General features: G+C 35.5%; 4 protein-coding genes and 1 long non-coding RNA gene across 9 annotated transcripts in view; 2 read left to right on the plus strand and 3 right to left on the minus strand.

Annotated features, from left to right (window-relative positions):
* LOC137198354 (major histocompatibility complex class I-related gene protein-like) overlaps positions 1 to 8,254 on the minus strand; it is a 43,392-nt gene extending 35,138 nt beyond the window's left edge. Inside the window, exons 1-2 of one of the 3 annotated variants that reach the window (XM_067612128.1) lie at positions 8,115 to 8,254; positions 2,960 to 3,226 (exon numbers count right to left, since the gene is read on the minus strand). In XM_067612128.1, the coding sequence (XP_067468229.1) occupies positions 2,960 to 3,226; positions 8,115 to 8,166 (319 nt within the window). In that variant the 5' untranslated portion in view covers positions 8,167 to 8,254. The remainder of the gene's footprint in view (positions 1 to 2,959; positions 3,227 to 8,114) is intronic. The other 2 variants (XM_067612126.1, XM_067612125.1) reach the window with 2 other exon arrangements.
* Positions 1 to 18,223, plus strand: part of psmb8a (proteasome 20S subunit beta 8A) — a 125,299-nt gene that overhangs the window by 43,034 nt on the left and 64,042 nt on the right. The gene's annotated exons all lie outside the window — the stretch shown is intronic.
* Positions 1 to 18,223, minus strand: part of LOC137198353 (major histocompatibility complex class I-related gene protein-like) — a 25,687-nt gene continuing 7,464 nt past the window's right edge. Inside the window, exons 3-8 of one of the 2 annotated variants that reach the window (XM_067612121.1) lie at positions 17,334 to 17,612; positions 16,564 to 16,860; positions 15,194 to 15,304; positions 14,902 to 14,919; positions 14,651 to 14,675; positions 1 to 39 (exon numbers count right to left, since the gene is read on the minus strand). In XM_067612121.1, the coding sequence (XP_067468222.1) occupies positions 6 to 39; positions 14,651 to 14,675; positions 14,902 to 14,919; positions 15,194 to 15,304; positions 16,564 to 16,860; positions 17,334 to 17,612 (764 nt within the window). In that variant the 3' untranslated portion in view covers positions 1 to 5. Of the gene's footprint in view, positions 62 to 294; positions 313 to 589; positions 689 to 1,726; positions 2,057 to 14,650; positions 14,676 to 14,901; positions 14,920 to 15,193; positions 15,305 to 16,563; positions 16,861 to 17,333; positions 17,613 to 18,223 lie in introns of both variants that reach the window. The other variant, XM_067612120.1, reaches the window with a different exon arrangement.
* Positions 11,522 to 18,223, minus strand: part of LOC137198356 (major histocompatibility complex class I-related gene protein-like) — a 33,048-nt gene continuing 26,346 nt past the window's right edge. Inside the window, exon 8 of the transcript XR_010931630.1 lies at positions 11,522 to 13,030. The gene's annotated coding sequence lies outside the window, so the exon portion shown is untranslated. The remainder of the gene's footprint in view (positions 13,031 to 18,223) is intronic.
* The window catches only part of LOC137198362 (uncharacterized), a 23,585-nt gene continuing 19,879 nt past the window's right edge, over positions 14,518 to 18,223 (plus strand). Inside the window, exon 1 of the long non-coding RNA XR_010931633.1 lies at positions 14,518 to 14,609. This is a non-coding gene — a long non-coding RNA (uncharacterized lncRNA). The remainder of the gene's footprint in view (positions 14,610 to 18,223) is intronic.

Raw genomic sequence — 18,223 nt, forward strand, 5'->3', positions numbered from 1 at the left:
TGTCATCAGTTAGGAACTGGAACTTTAACAGATGATGAAGATGAAGATGAAGTGTCTGACGCTGCAAAAAGAAAAAAAAAATGATTTAAAAAGAAGAAAAGTTTTATCATGAGAGATAAACTGGACATGAGTGACGAATTACTAACATCTGACTTTCTGTCAGTTGACATTTCAATATTTCTCATAATTTTTATATATTTTTATATTATAATGTCAAGAAACATCCAAATAGCAGATAAACAAGGATAGACAAAGCAGATTAAAAATATCATTTTTTAATATTAAAATACTTACTGTTAGCAGGTTTAAACCCTGAAATATAGAAAACAGTATTACACAGTTATTATTTATTCAATATTATGAAAGAACACGAAGAGAAAACAACAACATCTGTATCACTATTACAAGATATGTCAACTTATTGTACATCAAATATTTTAAAACTTCATGGACTTTGTATCACCAGAAGTAAAATATATGATGTTATAACAACATTAACACCAAAACAATAGCAGAGATATGTATATTAAATACATCTGTGAAGTAAAAAAGGGATTTATGATGAGTAAAAACATCTTTTGTCTCTCACCATTATTGTTCTTTTTCCAGAGGACGTATCCAACGATGGCGGCTACCAGGAGCAGCAGTACGACTCCAATGACAACACCAACAGGAAACTCTGAAGAACCTGGAACCCAAACACAACATTCAACTTTGTTTATCTCACTCTTTAATCACTAAATGGATCAGATTATATTTATTAACACAACTTTAGTCATTTGAGTATTTGAAAAAGTTCATAAGAATAACACAAACAAGAAAGATGCTGAAAATGTATTGAAATTTGTGTAAATATCTATCTAATAAAATAACGGTGCCTTCGACTGTTAGAGGAAAGATGTTAGAGGAGGCTTGATGCTCTGGCATGTGGAAATATCCTTCATGCCACACGCACCACGTAAAGATGAGAATAAAAGCAGAAAATCGAAGTTGTGTCCAGGTCAGAATCACCTGTCAGTGGCAGAAAACTCAACAAGCAACATGTCAAAGTACTTGATCAGAAAACACGCTCACATCAAACCTGCAGAAGAACCTCATCTCATTACAGATAATAGTGAAAAGATCAGATCAGCTGAGGATCAAGAGTGAAGAGTGAAGGAAATGCTGCTCATGTCTGTAAATTCTGAACAAGTAAAAAAGGAAGTAAAGTGTTTACTTTCGTTATTGAGTAATATGTTAATTCTCATTATACTTTCAGGAGAGTATGGATTGATCAGTAATGAAATAGTTTTTCTGAGTAACTTTCCCACATTTACATGCAGTTCTGGTTTTCTTACCTTTCCTGATACTTTCATACAGATAAAAACTGTCTGGTTGCATTAACGGCTGAACGATCAGTTAGACTTGAACCAAATTAACAACCAGAGAAGAAATAAACTTAAACTGTTCTGTAAACTGTAAACATTTTACAGAACATAGAAACTGTACTGAAGAGGAAAACATACATATTTTAAAAGAATGTTTAATTTCATCTGATCATTTGGAAAAATTAAAGATTAAAAACTTCTCATGAATTCTTCTGGCGTCCAAAGAGACAAATGAAATCTAGATGACTTAAAAACAGAGACAAATAAAAAAAGAAATTTCTAAAGGAGACAAACAACCCCATCCATCACAAATAAACAAAATATAAATCAGATGAAAGTAAACTAAATATTTTTCCTACTTCCATCACTTCTGATTCCAGTCTTGCCCCAATTCGTCTGAATTTCTCTTTTGTCCAGTTTGGTGATGATGTCGTCCTTCACACCAGAGAGCTGAAACACACATTCGTACTTCCTCCAGTCTTCAGGTGTGACTGATGAAAGGTTCAGGTCAGCACTCATCTGGAAGGATCCATCGTGGTTGGGGAGGATCTCTCCACGTTCCACGTTCTCATAAAGCTCCTCTCCATCTTTTCTCCAGAACATCATGGCTCTGTGAGGGTAGAAACCTGTAGCGTGGCAGCTGACTGGAGAGGAGGGAGTCTTCTGGAGGAGAGACACTGAGGGAAGCTCTGGAGTGTAAAGACAAAGACAGTTTATAGTTTCTTTATTATTATTTACTGTATATTAATATTATTCTGGTTTGGTGTAATGTATTTAAATGCATTAGTAATATTTATATACAGTATGTATACGATGCAAATAAACCTCATTGAATTGTGACTGAGAAAAGAAGGGAGGGACAGAGGATAAGAAAGACAGATGAAGAGAAGTAAGGAGAGAGAGACTAGAAACTACATCAGGTCATGTGATTCTACCTGTTCTCAGCAGAGAGCTCTTCCCATAGTCCAAATACTTCTTCAGCCAGTCAACGCAAATCTGGGTGAGATAATGTTTGAACTGTGCGATTTCAGCTTTTTTACTATCCCACTTGTGTTTGGTGATGACAACTCTGTAATATTAACCATGCCATGCGTTTTGAAAAATGTTTTGTATAATATTATTGTCATGTTCTTTGTAAAATGCTCACCTGTGAAATACCTTGAAAAAATGAAGATGGTGATAATTAGTCATGTGACCCAGATATATTTATCACACCTGTGAGTATTCATGTAATTTTGCTGAACGAACCTGAAGAAGCTGAAAAAGATTTTATTAGGAGCATTGTTTGCTCCTAATAAAATCTCAGTAAAGTCATTTCAGTGTGGCGATAATAATCTCTGTTGGTTACTATGGGATGGACAAAAACATTGTATCAGTGCAGTATAGCAGCACCCAGGATTCTCAGTAATGTGTTTTTCAGTGTGTGTTAGTGAGAAGCCTCCATAAAAACAGTTGAATAAAACAGTGTTGATGGAGGGATGGTTGTGTGTGTATGTGTGTGTGTGTGTGTGTGTGTGTGTGTGTGTGTGTACTAAAGACAGGATGAAAGCATAAACAACATTTTATCAGTAAACAGTGAAGCATGAACAAACCTCCAGTTTGGTTGAAGCGCTGCTTTGCAGTTTCAATGTTGGCTTTGAAGGCCGGCTGGGTACCCAAACGATTCCCAGTCTCCCTCTCCCAGTACTGTGGATCATCTGCTGTGACTTTGCTCATCCAGTCCTGTTTAGGTTCTGCTTTCATGGTGTTGCTATCATAGTAATCAATCTGAATATCATCAACCATCCCAAGAACCACATACTCTGGAAAGTTTGGGACTTGAGAGGACCCAGTGAAGAAATACTTCAGAGAGTGAGTCACTGTAAGAAAAAGTTAATGTCATCATTTCAGTTTTCTCAGTTAGTTTTATAAATAGCTTTTACATAAAATAAAATTATTTTCCTGTGCACAGAATCAAAAAGAACTACAATACATCCTGCTGATAATCTCTGTTGTGCAGTCAATAAATAAACAAATTGATAGGCAGAAATTTTCTTAGTTTCCAGTTAGTGGAGACGTTTATTCTTCAGGATACATCATTAGTAGCGTCTGCTCCTCATTACTAAATTAGTTTGAAATGTGAAACCACAAACCTGTGACAAACTATATATGAGTTCCTCCAGGATTTCACTGAGTTTTTTTATGATTATTATTGTGGCCAAAAATGCTTGATTTTTCAGCAGCTTTTCTCAAAAATTGAGATAAAACTTGCAATGTTTTATTTTCTCTTTTTACGGTAAAATTGTGGGAATTGGGAAAAATTGCAAGCGATTTAAAAAAAAATTACTACTAATGAAGAGTCATATGTGATCACTTCCTGTGTGCTGCAATGATACAAGTTACCAAGACACAAAGTGCGACAATTGGTCCAAATCACAAGTCTGTTGATTTCATGGATGTATCATAAATCCTATTGTAATCTTCTTATATCGATTTTGACTTTTTCATGTGGAAAAGTTGCGGTAATTTAGCTAAATTTCAAGCTCTTGCAAATATTGCAGAGATTTCTTAAAGTTGGAGTGCAGGACTTCTGACTCCCCCTTCTGGCAGTGAGAGTAACGGGGGGCGCTCAGCTCTGATTGCCTGGCACAGGCACGCAGCACGCTTTCATGCACACCTGAATGACAGGCACAGAGAGAGAGGGTAAAAATGGATTTGTTTTGACAGTCCACCGGCCCACCGGGATTCGTCCCAGTATGCCCAATGACCAGTAGTTACACCACTGGCCATAACCTACTTTTACAGTTGTAAAACGGTGAATAAATTGTTCTGAGCATCACACAACCCCCTTGAAATGACTCCTTTCACTGTCAGAATTTGATCCATTCGGTCCAGTTACATTTGGAAAGTATAGAGGAGCCACACGATAAACGGTCAAACAGCCAGCGCAGGAATGTCGCCCCCGACATGAGATTTAAAAACTCCATATACTGTGAAATACAGAGAGATTTGTCTGGCGGTGATAGGCTTAATCAGCATCGTGTGAACTAAAAGAGCCACACTGCAGGAAATCACAATTTCCTGGAGGGACTGATATACGCTGATTATAATTATAATTATATTATAATTATATGAAAAGATTATAAAACATTTTGTATTTGATTATACTACGTCCATTATGGTCTTTATACTGTAAACTGTGAACGACGACAACTTAGGTTTCTTCTTCCTGACGTTTTAAGCACTTCTACTTATACAGTTTAGAAGTAGGTTGTTTAGCTGTTTTCTATTGCTATTGTCATTTTTCATGATTAAATAATAATTCATTTTTTCTGATGTTGTTGACATGTTTTAATACAACCATCAAGAATGTATCTCACTTTTATATATTTTGATTTATGTAAAATGATAAATTATATTCAAGTTTCACTTCCAGGATCTTAATAACAAATATTTTGTGTAAAACCAAATCTTCTGAGCTGCATGACAATGACAGAAAAATGTTTGTGGACACAGCTCTATATTTAAGAAAGTTGTAGACTTTGTTGTAGAATAAACTTTCTACAAGTGTCTGTAAGTTTTCATGATCCTCCTCTGTCCTCTGTAATTTATGTACTAAGATGTGTATGTTCTGAGAAGTGTCCCTTCAAATCTTTTTTGATTAATCAATTAATATGTTGTATTAAATAATAATAACTTTGTTTATATAGCACCTTTCAAAAACAAAGTTGAAAAAATAGATAATGCAAGTAAATAAGATCCAAAGATAAAGACATAGACAAGATACAAAAAATTAAATTACACAACAAATACCATCAGTTAAGAAAAAGCCATACGGTAAAAGTGAGTCTTAAGAAGAGATTTAAAAGATGACACTGAGTTTGCCTGCTTGAGATCTCCAAACAGGGAGTTCCACAGCTGAAAGCCCCAAACAACAAAGGCCCGGCCCCCTATAATGACAAGTCAAGAGTTTGGAACCATCAGTAGGGCCCTGCTGGAGGATCTCAAACAGCAAACAGGATCATAAGGAGTTAGCTGTTCACAAATATAGCACCAAAAAAACAAGCAATAAAATCTTAATATCAATTCTAAAACTCACAGGTAACCAGTGAAGGGCAACAAGGATTGGTGTGATATGGTCACCTCTCTTAGTAGGCATTAAAAGCCTGACAGCAGTGTTTTGTACCAACTGCAGACTTTGTATGTTATGCCTGCTGATACCAGAATAAGATGCATTGCAGTAATCAAGTCTGGAGGAGATAAAAGCATGGATGACCTTTTCTAAGTCTGTGGATGAAAGGAATGAGCTGATTTTGGTTAGCTGTCTCAATTGGGCAAAGCAGGATTGCAGCACTTTGGTCACCTGAGCATCAAAAGACAAAACAGAGTCAAAAATAACCCCTAGGTTGTGGGCCTCCTTACGAACATTATTAGATAAGGCACCCTAGTGTTCGGACTGGAGGGAGTAATTACAATGTCTTCTGTTTTGGAATCATTCAACTGCAAGAAGATTTTTAATTTCAGTGAGGCAGGTCATAATACATGAAACATCAGTGGTACTGGCCTTTAATGGGACATACAATTGGGTGTCACCTGCATAGTGATGGAAATCAATGCTAGGTCTACGCATGATTTGCCCCAGGGGTAGCAGGTAAATGGTGAATAAGAAGGGACCCAAGATAGACTCCTGGGGGACCCCACAAATGAGAGGTGCACAAGAGGAGGAGGCATCTCCGAGCTTTACAGAGAAAACCTGTTTGACAGATAAAAGTTGAATCAATCCAGTGCCACATCACTGATGCCAACATAGTATTTCAGACGGCTGATTAAGAAATTATGGTCCACAGTGTCAAATGCTGAGCTGAGGTCAAGGAGAATAAAAATGGAATACAGGCCTGTGTCGGCTGCAAGCAGAAGGTCATTGGTGACCTTGAACAGAGCAATCTCAGTGCTATGTAGGGAGCGGAGGGCAGATTGGAATTTTTTAATTATTTGATTGTTGTTCATAAGAGAGATCAGTTGCGTGGAGACAATTTTTTCTAAAATCTTTGATAAAAAAGCAGCTTGGAGATGGGTCTAAAATTACTTAAAACTGAGGGATCTAAAGAGGGCTTCTTTAAAAGGGGGTAAACATTGGGGTGTTTTAAGTAGGAGGGGAAAATACCAGTGGACAGAGCAGTTAATAATGGCTAAAATATCAGGACCAACCATCTGAAATACAGCTTTTAAAAACCAAGTGGGAATACAGTCTGAAGGGCAGGTGGATGATTTTGAGAGTGCAACAGTGCGTTCCAGGGTCAACAGAGAGATTCCATTGAAGTGGGTTTAAGCTGAAAGTGGCCTGGAGTCAACATCAAGTTCACTGAATACATTGTCAAAGTGCTTCCTAATTTCTACTATTTTGTTGTTAAAGTAATCAAGAAAATCCTTGCATCTCTCTGGGGAAGATTCAAGTGGCTGGCTAATCGAGGGACCAATAACAGAACTGACAGTTTTAAAAAGGAGTCTGGGATTATGACGCTGTTTCGCAATGAGTTCTGAAAAATAAGTGTTACACTGAGTTTATCTTCCAGTTTTCATTCCTGCATTGTCTCTAAGATCCTTACGTCTTCATTTAACCATGGCAGAGAAGAAGGTCTCAGCTATGGAATCTAGCAAATATTTCTGCAAGACCTGTTAAAAACACAAACAAGCTCCTCCACAGTGGGGGCATAGTGTTCATTGGCAGGCCTATTAAAAATCAATTTGAGGCAGTGAAGGCTTGGCAGGAGCGAGGAGCGAATTAGTGTGGTGGGTTTGGAGTTAAAATGTCATTAAATAGTGAAATATGTCCATTTCAAGTTCCCAGGTCCCTCAGTAACATTTTCAAATGTTTAGTTTTGTCCAACCAAAAGTCAAAAACTAAAAAGCAATCGCTTTAATGACTATTTGATACCAAATTACAGATTAAGACATAATATTCTAACATAAAATTTACAAAACTCAGGATTAAGTCATTTTGAACATGGGATCTGTGTTATTTGACAAGTTTATATTTGAGTCGTTGAACAAAATAAATGATGAATTTCAGTAATTTAGTTTACAGACATTAGTGAATGATATTAAATATTGTGCCACCAAAGCAGGAAGTTGTTTGGCTTCAGTAGCATCAATATCTATGAAAACAGCGCCATCATGACTCATGTTGGTATAGTTGGAAATAAAAACCCCAAAACCTTCTCAGTAGCCTGTAGATGTTAATTATACACACTTAAGATGAAATGTAGTGACGTCTTCAAGACTGTGAAAAGGGTTTGTTAATACATTTACATCGTTGACTCATACATGACTCGATGACTGATATCACTAAATTTACGGTTGCACACTGACTGAGGATGTGATTTTCATCGTTTCAACTTAAAGACTAAAAGAAGCACGTGCAACTATATTAAAGTGTAGTTTAAAAATAGTTTTGTTGCATCTTTGTTATGTTTTCTATATTTTCTTTATTAATCTGAGTGTGTGTTGGACTATTTTTTGCTGCTTAATTGTGCTGCCATTTTGTTCAGAACGCGCTCGGACCGAATCGATAAAATATTATGAAATGAAATAATGGCCCTGATCAAAGATAGTGAAAGAAAAATACACGTTTTAATAGCAAGGAAGTCAGGGAACTCAACATCTAATACTATGAAACAAACCTTAAATTTGTATAGTCACGTCTACAGATATAAAGCCTTTTCTTTTACCATAAACTGACTTAAAAAAAAAACCAGAAAACTAAATCACCTGCCGCCGCGCTGTGTAGACCCAGGAGGGTCACAAAAAGCAAGATCTTCATTGTGACCTGCTGTCGCTACAACTCTGATGTACAGTCAACTAAGAAGTTTCTTTTTCCAGATACAGACAGACTGTGCTTCCTTTGTGAAAATCAAGGCTGAACGGAGGGTGGGACAGGAAGGAGCGCTCACTTCAGTATCCATCTGAGCCAATGGGAATTTAGTATGAGTGTCAATGTCACTTAAATCTGGGTTAAACTGACGCGGTGAGGTTATTAATGTAAAGTGAAAGTAAAATGTGCTTGTTAAGTCCATGTTAGAGGGTGGAGAGGAATGCTGGGCTTTATTTTGGGTTTCTCAGCTTTGTCAGTGCATGGAAGTCATATATATCATAACATTATTATGTACTGACTTTCTGGGAGGTCAGAGGTCACTGTCAGCTACAGATCAGCACTCTGGAGCTTGTGGGGTTGCAGTAATGTGCTATTCTTGTTCTTTTGTTCTGTGTGGATGTCCTGGGGTTGACAACAGTTCTGATCACAATATCAACAACAAACAATGTGGTTTTATTGGTGTTACAGTGACTAAATGAGGTGAATGGCTTCCCTAGAGGTTCAAAACTCCAGTTAATGTGCAGCAGTAGGGGAGAACGGGGTAACATGAGCCCCTTTTTGCATTTGATAATTTGCAAAATAAAAGTGTATTTGTTTAAATAATAGTTACTATATATACCTCAGGTTTTTGTGCACCCATGGAAATTAAAACAAGTTATATAATTATTATGGTTTAAGAACAATGACCCATCAAAAAAAGGTAGTCCTATAGCACAACTTGCCCCAAGGTAGGAGTAAAATGAGCATGGGGATGGGGTAGAGTGCTCTAGGTGTAAATTGTACCACTGTTAGATCATTTTGAACTTCATTATTGCCATCAATTTAACAAAGACCAAAAACTCACACTTTTAATAAAAATGATATGTTTGTGTTCAACATGTTACCTAAACATTTTCAGTAAAGATTAAACTGTGATCTTTATGTTTTAGCTACAGAAAGAATGTGTGTAAATGTGCTTTTGTGCTTTTTTGTGTGCATCTGTACAGCATGTTTGTTTGTAGCTTAAATTTAACATTGTAACACTTGTAACAGTGATCAGACATTAACATGAACAGTGTCTCTAGTCTGTAGAATATCAGAAAATAATACTTAAACACACAGATTATTCTGTACATATGTAGCATATTTAAACTTTTGGGGGTAAATTGAGCCATTGACTCAACTTGCCCCAACATCACCAGCATGTTTTAACCCACAACCTCCATTTTGACATTATTGTTTCACACAGTGACTAAGATCCATAGTTATGACCTTGTTTTGTACACTGATTTAAATTTATTTGTAATAATTTCCAATGCCCAGATAAAATTTTCACGAAACAATAATTTACTTTGTTCAACTTTGGAGTGAAAACAGCAACCAAAGAAATAAAACTACAACATGAGGAAGACGAAACAGTTTCTTAAACACAACCATCAGCTCAGCTCAGCTCTGTCCTACAAGCTAGAAGCTTCTGAACTAACATTAACTGTGAACGCTGAAAACTGCTTAAACAAAGAGAAATTTAACACCACTGTTGATGTTTGGACACCTGATGCTGTTTTTCATTTTGCTGTTTTGTTGGCACGATTTATACTCTGTTTCAATCCGCACTTTTTCTTTTTGAATAGTTGTTACAATGTATGACTCTGGTATCATATTTATTTATCAAATGTGGAGAAATTAAATACCCCCTCCACACATGTTTCAAGACATAAAAAGAAGACTAATAATAATTTGTGTCTGATATGATGATCTCTACTGCAGGACTGGACTAAACCATGAGCCCCTTTCAACGGGAGCTGAGCCCCTGAGAGGCTCTAATATTGTGTTAGATACAAGAAATAATCTCAAACTATTTATTCAGCCAATGGAAATAGTTTACTCATAATGCTTATAACTCAAAATTTCTAAATTGCAGATAAAGACAAACTTTTTGCGGGCCTCCTCATGTTAAGGCCCCTGCGTACTTAGTTCCACTATTCCCCTCACTACTAGGCCCCAACATACATCATTCTGCACAGTAAAGCTCAAACAACCAAGTGTAGTAATAAGCAAAACTATCATTCTCAGCTTTATATTTTATTTAAATTTGTCTTGCCCATCATAATATGGGAATACCTAAATAAATGTACATACAGTATGTGAATATATTAGTCACTTTTCACCACTGAGATTATCATTTATTTGAACAAAAGCAAAGCATTTCACCGTGTCATCAGTTCATTTAGAGTCTTTGGTTTTATTTTCATTGTGTGTTGGGTGAATGTAAAGAAATCAGCCAAGTTAGGTGTTAGTGAGTTCCTGATAATGTCCCAGTATCTCACTTATCACTGCACATTAAGTTCATATTAATCCTGAAGCAATTTGATTAATGTAAATTGATCTTTTGTATTTATTATTGTATACTTTATAGTTTAAAATATTATGATGTATGACATATCGTAATTTTCATTATGTCATCTGGTAGCATGCAGTACTCAACCTCACGTTTTCTAAATGGAGCTGTTGTATTGGTGTCAACATGAAAAAAAACAGGTCAATCAACTTAATCCTTGCAGGTCTGTGAGGATACTCATTGTTTTATTGAAGTGTATTAAATTAATCTACATGGATAACATGTTTACAGACTCCCAGCAGTAAGAGATATGACATTAACATTAAAAAAGGAATTAAAAAATGTGTTCAATTAAAAAGGATTTTATGGCAACATAATTTAAGAAATACACACAAAATATTGTTCTTCACAACTATGTTAATAATTGAATGATGGTTATTGTCATATTATCTTCATGGTTTATTACACTGCATATTTAACCTGCAGAACATTAGACCTTGTTAATTAAAAACATGAAACAAATAATTATCATCATTGTTAATAAATGGAGGCAAAGAACTGGAGAAACTTCCTGAGACTTGTAGTGTCATCAGTTGCCAGGCAGAACTCAGTGCAACAGGTTTTGTTTTTTAGGGGAAAACCAGAGCAGCGACCTGAGACCGGATGTGTGCAGTGTGAAGATCTAATCTGGGACCTGCCAAGTCTAATAACATTGATAAAATACAAACTACACACAACATTTACACAACAGATGATAAATAGAAAAAATAGTGGTTCTAAACCTTATTGTTTTATTCCTGTTAAACAGTACTAAGCCTATTGGCCTGCTCTGACAGTTAATTAAATAACTGGAACAATCTACATGTTGGAACCATGTTCATTTAGTCTCTGTGACAATGAGTATTCAGGCAATATTCATTTTACTGTAACTACAGTAACAGATGAGTAAACAAACACTATATGTGGATTTACAAAAAGAACCAGACCTTTGGAATTTTGGGGAATTTATTTAAAGCAAAATACAAAAGCAATAAAACAGTAGTGTAACAGAATTTTTCATTTCATTTCATTAATGTAATCCAACACAGGAAGTGAATTTGAGCAACATGCTATTCAATGTCTTACATGTTTATAGAAACTCAGAGAGAGAAAACCCCATGTCCTTTTACTAATCAAACTAAAATCACAATAAAGCAATATGGAAAAGACTGATTAAGAAAAAACCTCAATTAAGAAAAATTAATTAATAAAAGTATCAAACACATACATTATTAATAATTAATCTTAAAATTTTAAATTAAACAATTTTAAAGAAATAAACAAGCGGGAATATTTACACAACTGGAAAAAAATGTTTATTCTGTGTATTTGAGTGCATGGGGTGGGCAACATGAAAGACCTTCTATCACTGTATATGTAATTTTATATCACTATAGAGATATTTGTATATTGTGATACAGTAAATTGTTCTGCAAATTCAATTACCAGATTATAGATAAAATAATCAGACAGGAATTTGTCTAATTCTAACCCCATCCATTAAAATAAATACCAGGCATATCAAGATACTTCATCCAACTGATGCAAAAATCCAGTGAATGAGTTTTACCATAAAACTCTACAGTGACCTGATACAACCAGAGAAACAAACAGAAATCTTGGTAGAAACAGAAAAGGACAAAATTAACTTTCATCAGTTTTAAAGACATAAACAAGCAGAATATTTACACAACTGAAAAGTAAATCTTGTTCTATGTGTATGAGAGTATATGGGTTGAACAATATGAAAAGACCTTCTATCACTGCAAATTCAGTTGATTAACAGTTAAATAAAGATAAAATAAGCAGATGGGAATTTGTGATTTTAGCCAATCTATTGAAATCAATACTTGTCATATAAAGGTACTTGTTCAACCTGATGCAAAAATCCTTTAAGTCCAATTTACCATAAAGCTCCTGATAATTGATCTGCAGTGACCTAATACAACCAGAGAAACAAAGAATAGATATCTGGATAGAAACAGAAGAATCAGCTTATTTCATATCAGTCCAACCCCAGGAGTGCATGTACAGTATGAAAATGTGAATGTATGTGTGTGTGTGTGATTTTACTACATGAAACCAACTATGGATTATGTGGATTTGTTTTACATAAACACCAAAACCTCAAAATGTGTTGTTTATGTATTAAGAGCACAATCATGCTTTGGTTGTTTTTCACTTCTCTCCAGATAAGAAAATATCACTCATTCAAAAACATGTTTGTAGCACAAAAATGCCTTTTTAAGTTGGTTTTCTTAGTAATCCAATTTCAATAATTACCTATGACAAGATTTTAACATTTAAAATCTCCAATTATAATTCTAAATTTGACATGAATGATTAATAATCAAGTTATTCACAGTTTACAGATGGACAGGAGAATTTGGCGTCTGTCTTCAATGTTCCTTATTCCTGGTGGAGAGGAGTTCACCATCTTCTACTTTTCACTTGTTCCTGTTGGAAAAATAAATAATCATTCATAAAGAAACAGAGCAAAAGGTGTTTTCAAAAATGGAAAATGTATCAATAAACCTCCTGTAACAATGTTGGGCTGTGAGGCAGTTTTGGACCAGTGGCCACAGTCAGAATTGCAGGTCATGTGATGCCCACTGGGCCAAAATAACGTTTTCCCAAAACACTGGATAACACTCAAATTTATCTTCATAATTTGAGTCATAAAGTCCAAATAACATTTAAATTCTCGACTCACTCACTTTGTAAACTACCTACGAGAGCTACTGTATGATCAGAAGACTAGTTAGTGACTGAAACAGCAGCTGTGACTCTGAGCTTTACATCATAGACTGTTGGTTGCATCACATTTTAGTGAACACTGTCAGCTTTGTTGGCTATTATTTGTTCACTGCACATGTAGATAAGAGTGTGTAAGTCATATATTTGATACATGCATTATTACTTTCTGATGTGAACCTACACTTTTAGATCTGTGAATGTTTTAGTGTTCAATCTTTCTAGTATTCAGCACTGATCTGAACCTGTATCAGATTATAAGCTTTGTAGTACTTTATATATTTCTGTATACTAAGAAAATACATAAAAAACACGTATAAATCATGTGATATGTTGTCTGTTTGTGATGAGAAGATAAATCTATTGTCATCTATAGAATTTCACTTTGTTGGTAAAATGACACATCTGAACCACTCCAAGAAACAATATTTATATGCTAAATGTCTTTTTCTCTAATCTTTGATTTTTGGTGAAATATTGGATCATTTGAACATTTATTAAAATGAAACCATGTGAGAAGTTTAGAGGGAAAAATCACTATTTGATGGAGCTGTTAACAACTCAGACATCTGAAATGTGACCCTGGGTTCATCCCAATTCTATTGATTGATTGTTGCAGCTGATCAGAGACAGATTACAGATTAAGTTCAAGTGTATCACTCCCAAGATTTCTGATTCACCATATAGTTGAAAACCTGTGTTAATTGTAGATCTGATCAACAAAAGAACCATAAACAACTATTTTCATTTATTAGAACTTTTTTTTACTTTTCATGATCTGTTATTTTTAACATGGATAAAATCAAAGTCAGGCAGAGTCTGTCTGTCAGCAAGAAACACTTTTTAAACACTGAAACACTTCACTGGTCTGTCAAGACGGATAAACATACAAACAAGGTGGAATATCGAATCTGTTAGTGTTCATACAACACAGCCTGTTTCATTTAATTTAATATGAGATATTTCTGGGCAAAAAGGTTATTGGTTCAATTTGTTTTACACACATCAGAGTTATATTATATATATATATATATATATATATATATATATATATATATATATATATATATTATTATTATAAAAACACGTCAACATTTTTCTGTAGTTATACTGGATCTCACACTGAGAAATGCTTCATAAGACTGACTTCTTCAATCTAAAACATCTGGTTCATCACAAGTTCATGTCTAAATTGTGTTTTCACCTTTAAAAAAACAACAGTTTGGGAGACTGTTAGTAGTATTATATTGTTTAGTTCAGTGAGCTAAGTTGACACAATGAAGTACTCACTGTCATCAGTTGGTAACTGGAACTTGAGCCGATGATGAAGATGAAGAAGTGTCTGAAGCTACAAAAAGAAAAACAATTTAATTTGAAAAGAAGAAAAGTTTTATCATGAGAGACAAACTGGAAATGAGTTACGAATTACTAACATCTAACAAGTCGTTCATATTCACAGTTTAATATTTCTCATAATTTTAAAATATTTTTATATAATGTTGTCAAGTGACATCCAAATATTACAAGAAAAAGCAGATTAAAAAAGATAAAACATTTAATATTAAAATACTTACTGTTAGCAGGTTTAAACCCTGAAATACAGAAAACAGTATTACAAAGTTATTATTTATTCAATATTTATAAAAGAACACAAAGAGAAAACAACATCTGTATCACTATTACAAGATATGTCAACTAATTGTACATCAAATATTTACACTTTATGGACTTTGTATCACCAGAAATAAAATATATGATGTTATAACAACATTAACACCAAAACAATGGTGCAGACATGTATATTAAATACATCTGTGAAGTAAAAAAGGGCCTTTGTGTGGAGTAAAAACATCTTTTGTCTCTCACCATCCTTGTCCTTGTTCTTTTTCCAGAGGACGTATCCAACGATGGCGGCTACCAGGAGCAGCAGTACGACAACAACTCCAATGACAACACCAACAGGGAACTCTGAAGAACCTGGAAGCCAAACACAACATTCAACTTTGTTTATCTCGCTCTTTAATCACTAAATGGATCAGATTATATTCATTAACACAACTTAAGTCATATAAGTATTTGAAAGGAAGTCACAAGAATAAGACAAACATGCTGATGCTGAGTGTGTTTTGGTGAACTATCAGTGTTGGGAGTTAAAACCATAAAGTTTTACTGTAATCTCATTAGTTTTAACAGAAACACAGACATGCAAAACATTAGTTTGAAAGTTTTTTTAGTTAAATTACAATACTGGCCTGTTGAAAACTATGTTATAATGTTGAACATAATAATGCTTTGACACGCAAAATTTAAATTTGTGTAAATATCTATCTAATAAAATAACGGTGCCTTTGACTGCTGTAATATCACTTGTGTGAGGGGAAAACATAAATAAAGATGTTAGAGGAGGCTTGATGCTCTGACATGTGGAAATATCCTTCATGCCACACGCACCACATAAAGATGAGAATAAAAGCAGAAATTCTAAGTTGTGTCCAGGTCAGAATCACCTGTCAGTGGCAGAAAAGTCAACAAGCAACATGTCAAAGTACTTGATCAGAAAACACGCTCACATCAAACCTGCAGAAGAACCTCATCTCATTACAGATAATAGTGAAAAGATCAGATCAGCTGAGGATCAAGAGTGAAGAGTGAAGGAAATGCTGCTCATGTCTGTAAATAGTGAACAAGTAAATAATAACTAACATGATTACTTTCCTCATTGAGTAATCTGTTAATTCTCATTATACTTTTAGGAGAGTATTGATTGATCAGTAATGAAATAGTTTTTCTGTGTAACTTTCCCACATTTACATGCAGTTCTGGTTTTCTTACCTTTCCTGATACTTTCATACAGATAAAAACTGTCTGGTTGCATTAACGGCTGAACGATCAGTTAGACTTGAACCAAATTAACAACCAGAGAAGAAATAAACTTTGTGATCAAATAACATTTTACAGAACATGGAAACTGGACTGAAGAGGAAAACATACATAATTTAAAAGACAATTTAATTTCATCTGATCATTTGAAAAAATTTAAGATTAAAAACTTCTCATGAATTCTTCTGATGTCCAAAGAGACAAATGAAATCTAGATGACTTAAAAAACAGAAACAAGAAAACAAACCACTAAAGGAGATAAACAACCCCATCTGTCATAAATAATTAAAATATAAATAAATATAATATAAACTAAATGTGTTTCCTTCCTCCATCACTTCTGATTCCAGTCTTACCTTCATTAGTTCTGATCACTGCTTTGTCCAGTTTGGTGATGATGTCGTTCTTTGCACCAGAGAGCTGAAACACACATTCGAACCTCCTCCAGTCTTCAGGTTTGACTGATGAAAGGTCCAAGTCAACACTCGTCTGGAAGGATCCATCGTGGTTGGGGAGGATCTCTCCACGTTCCTCATGAAGCTCCTCTCCATCTTTCCTCCAGAACATTTCAGCTCTCTGAGGGTAGAAACCTGTAGCGTGGCAGCTGACTGGAGAGGAGGGAGTCTTCTGGAGGAGAGACACTGAGGGAAGGTCTGGAGTGTAAAGACAAAGACAGTTTATAGTTTCTTTATTATTATTTAACTTATATTAACATGATCATTCCTGTTTGGTTTAATGTATTTAGTAACATACATATACAGTATCTATGACATGCAAATAAACCTCATTAAAGTGTGATTGAGAAAAGGAGGGAGGGACAGAGGAGAAGAAAGACAGATGAAGAGGTGAGGAGTGAGAGACTAGATTAGAAAGAGAGGAGGAGGAGAAAAAGAGTGGTGATAAATGTGTGAGAGAGAGACAGAGAGAAAATGGGGTAAAGGTGGAGGGAGGCAGAGAGATGAAGAGAGGTGAGAGAGAAAATGAAAGAGAAATGTGTGTAAACTGAGACACAGTGGCTCTCTGTATGTTGGTTCACATTTATTGTAATGTTACTGTAAGTTAGAAACAGAGGAGGCTTATTAACATTGTTGTGTCCATGAAACTACATCAGGTCATGTGATTCTACCTGTTCTCATCAGAGAGCTCTTCCCGTAGTTCACGTACTTCTTCAGCCAGTCACGGCAAATCTGGGTGAGGTAATGCTTTATCTGTGTGTTCTGAGCGTTGTTATTATCCCACTTCTGTTTGGTGATGACACCCTGTTGTTTTGGAGCGATCCATGTCTCTGTCTTCAGGTCAAAGGATACAAGGTCTTCTCCATCATAACCAAACTGAAAGTTCCCATTAACCTCTCCAGTCTCATCATCCCATTCACAGCCGTACATCTGCTGGTAGAGGTGGATACCTGAGAGAGAGACAGAGACACAGACTGCAGTAAACCAGAGTGAGATCTCAGCACAGTCAGTTATCATCAGTTGATATCACATCTTCACCACAGAGACACACTGATCCACACACACCAAAACAGAAGATCTACACCTTCTGCTGTTATTGGCTGGATGGAAACCACTCACAGCCAATCATCATCTGGACAGTGTGGACGACTCAGAGAGAGACAGAGAGGCAGAGACTGCTGGGAAACAGAGTCCATTTCCTGTCTTTACCACAGAGACACACTGTCTCCACTGAGACCAACACAGTTTATCTACACTGTTGAAGGTGATGTGACTTCATGTGAGCTGCAGGAAAACACACACACACACACACACACACGCACACACACACACACTGAGGTGGAGTCCTGACTAACACACACAGATTAAACCTGATCCTGGACTGAACATTACATCCACTGAAACCCTGCAGCCAGTGGATCAGTCCAACAACATCCTCTTCCTGTGAGAAACCACAGACTAGACTGTCCTGAAGCTCCAGAAGCTTCCACTGAAGGAGAGTTTTATTCAGGATTAGTCACTAGTGTGTGTGTGTGTGTGTGTGTGTGTGTGTGTCCTGTTC

The sequence above is a fragment of the Thunnus thynnus genome, chromosome 15 (assembly GCF_963924715.1).
Source record: "Thunnus thynnus chromosome 15, fThuThy2.1, whole genome shotgun sequence".
Classification (NCBI taxonomy): Eukaryota; Metazoa; Chordata; class Actinopteri; order Scombriformes; family Scombridae; genus Thunnus; species Thunnus thynnus.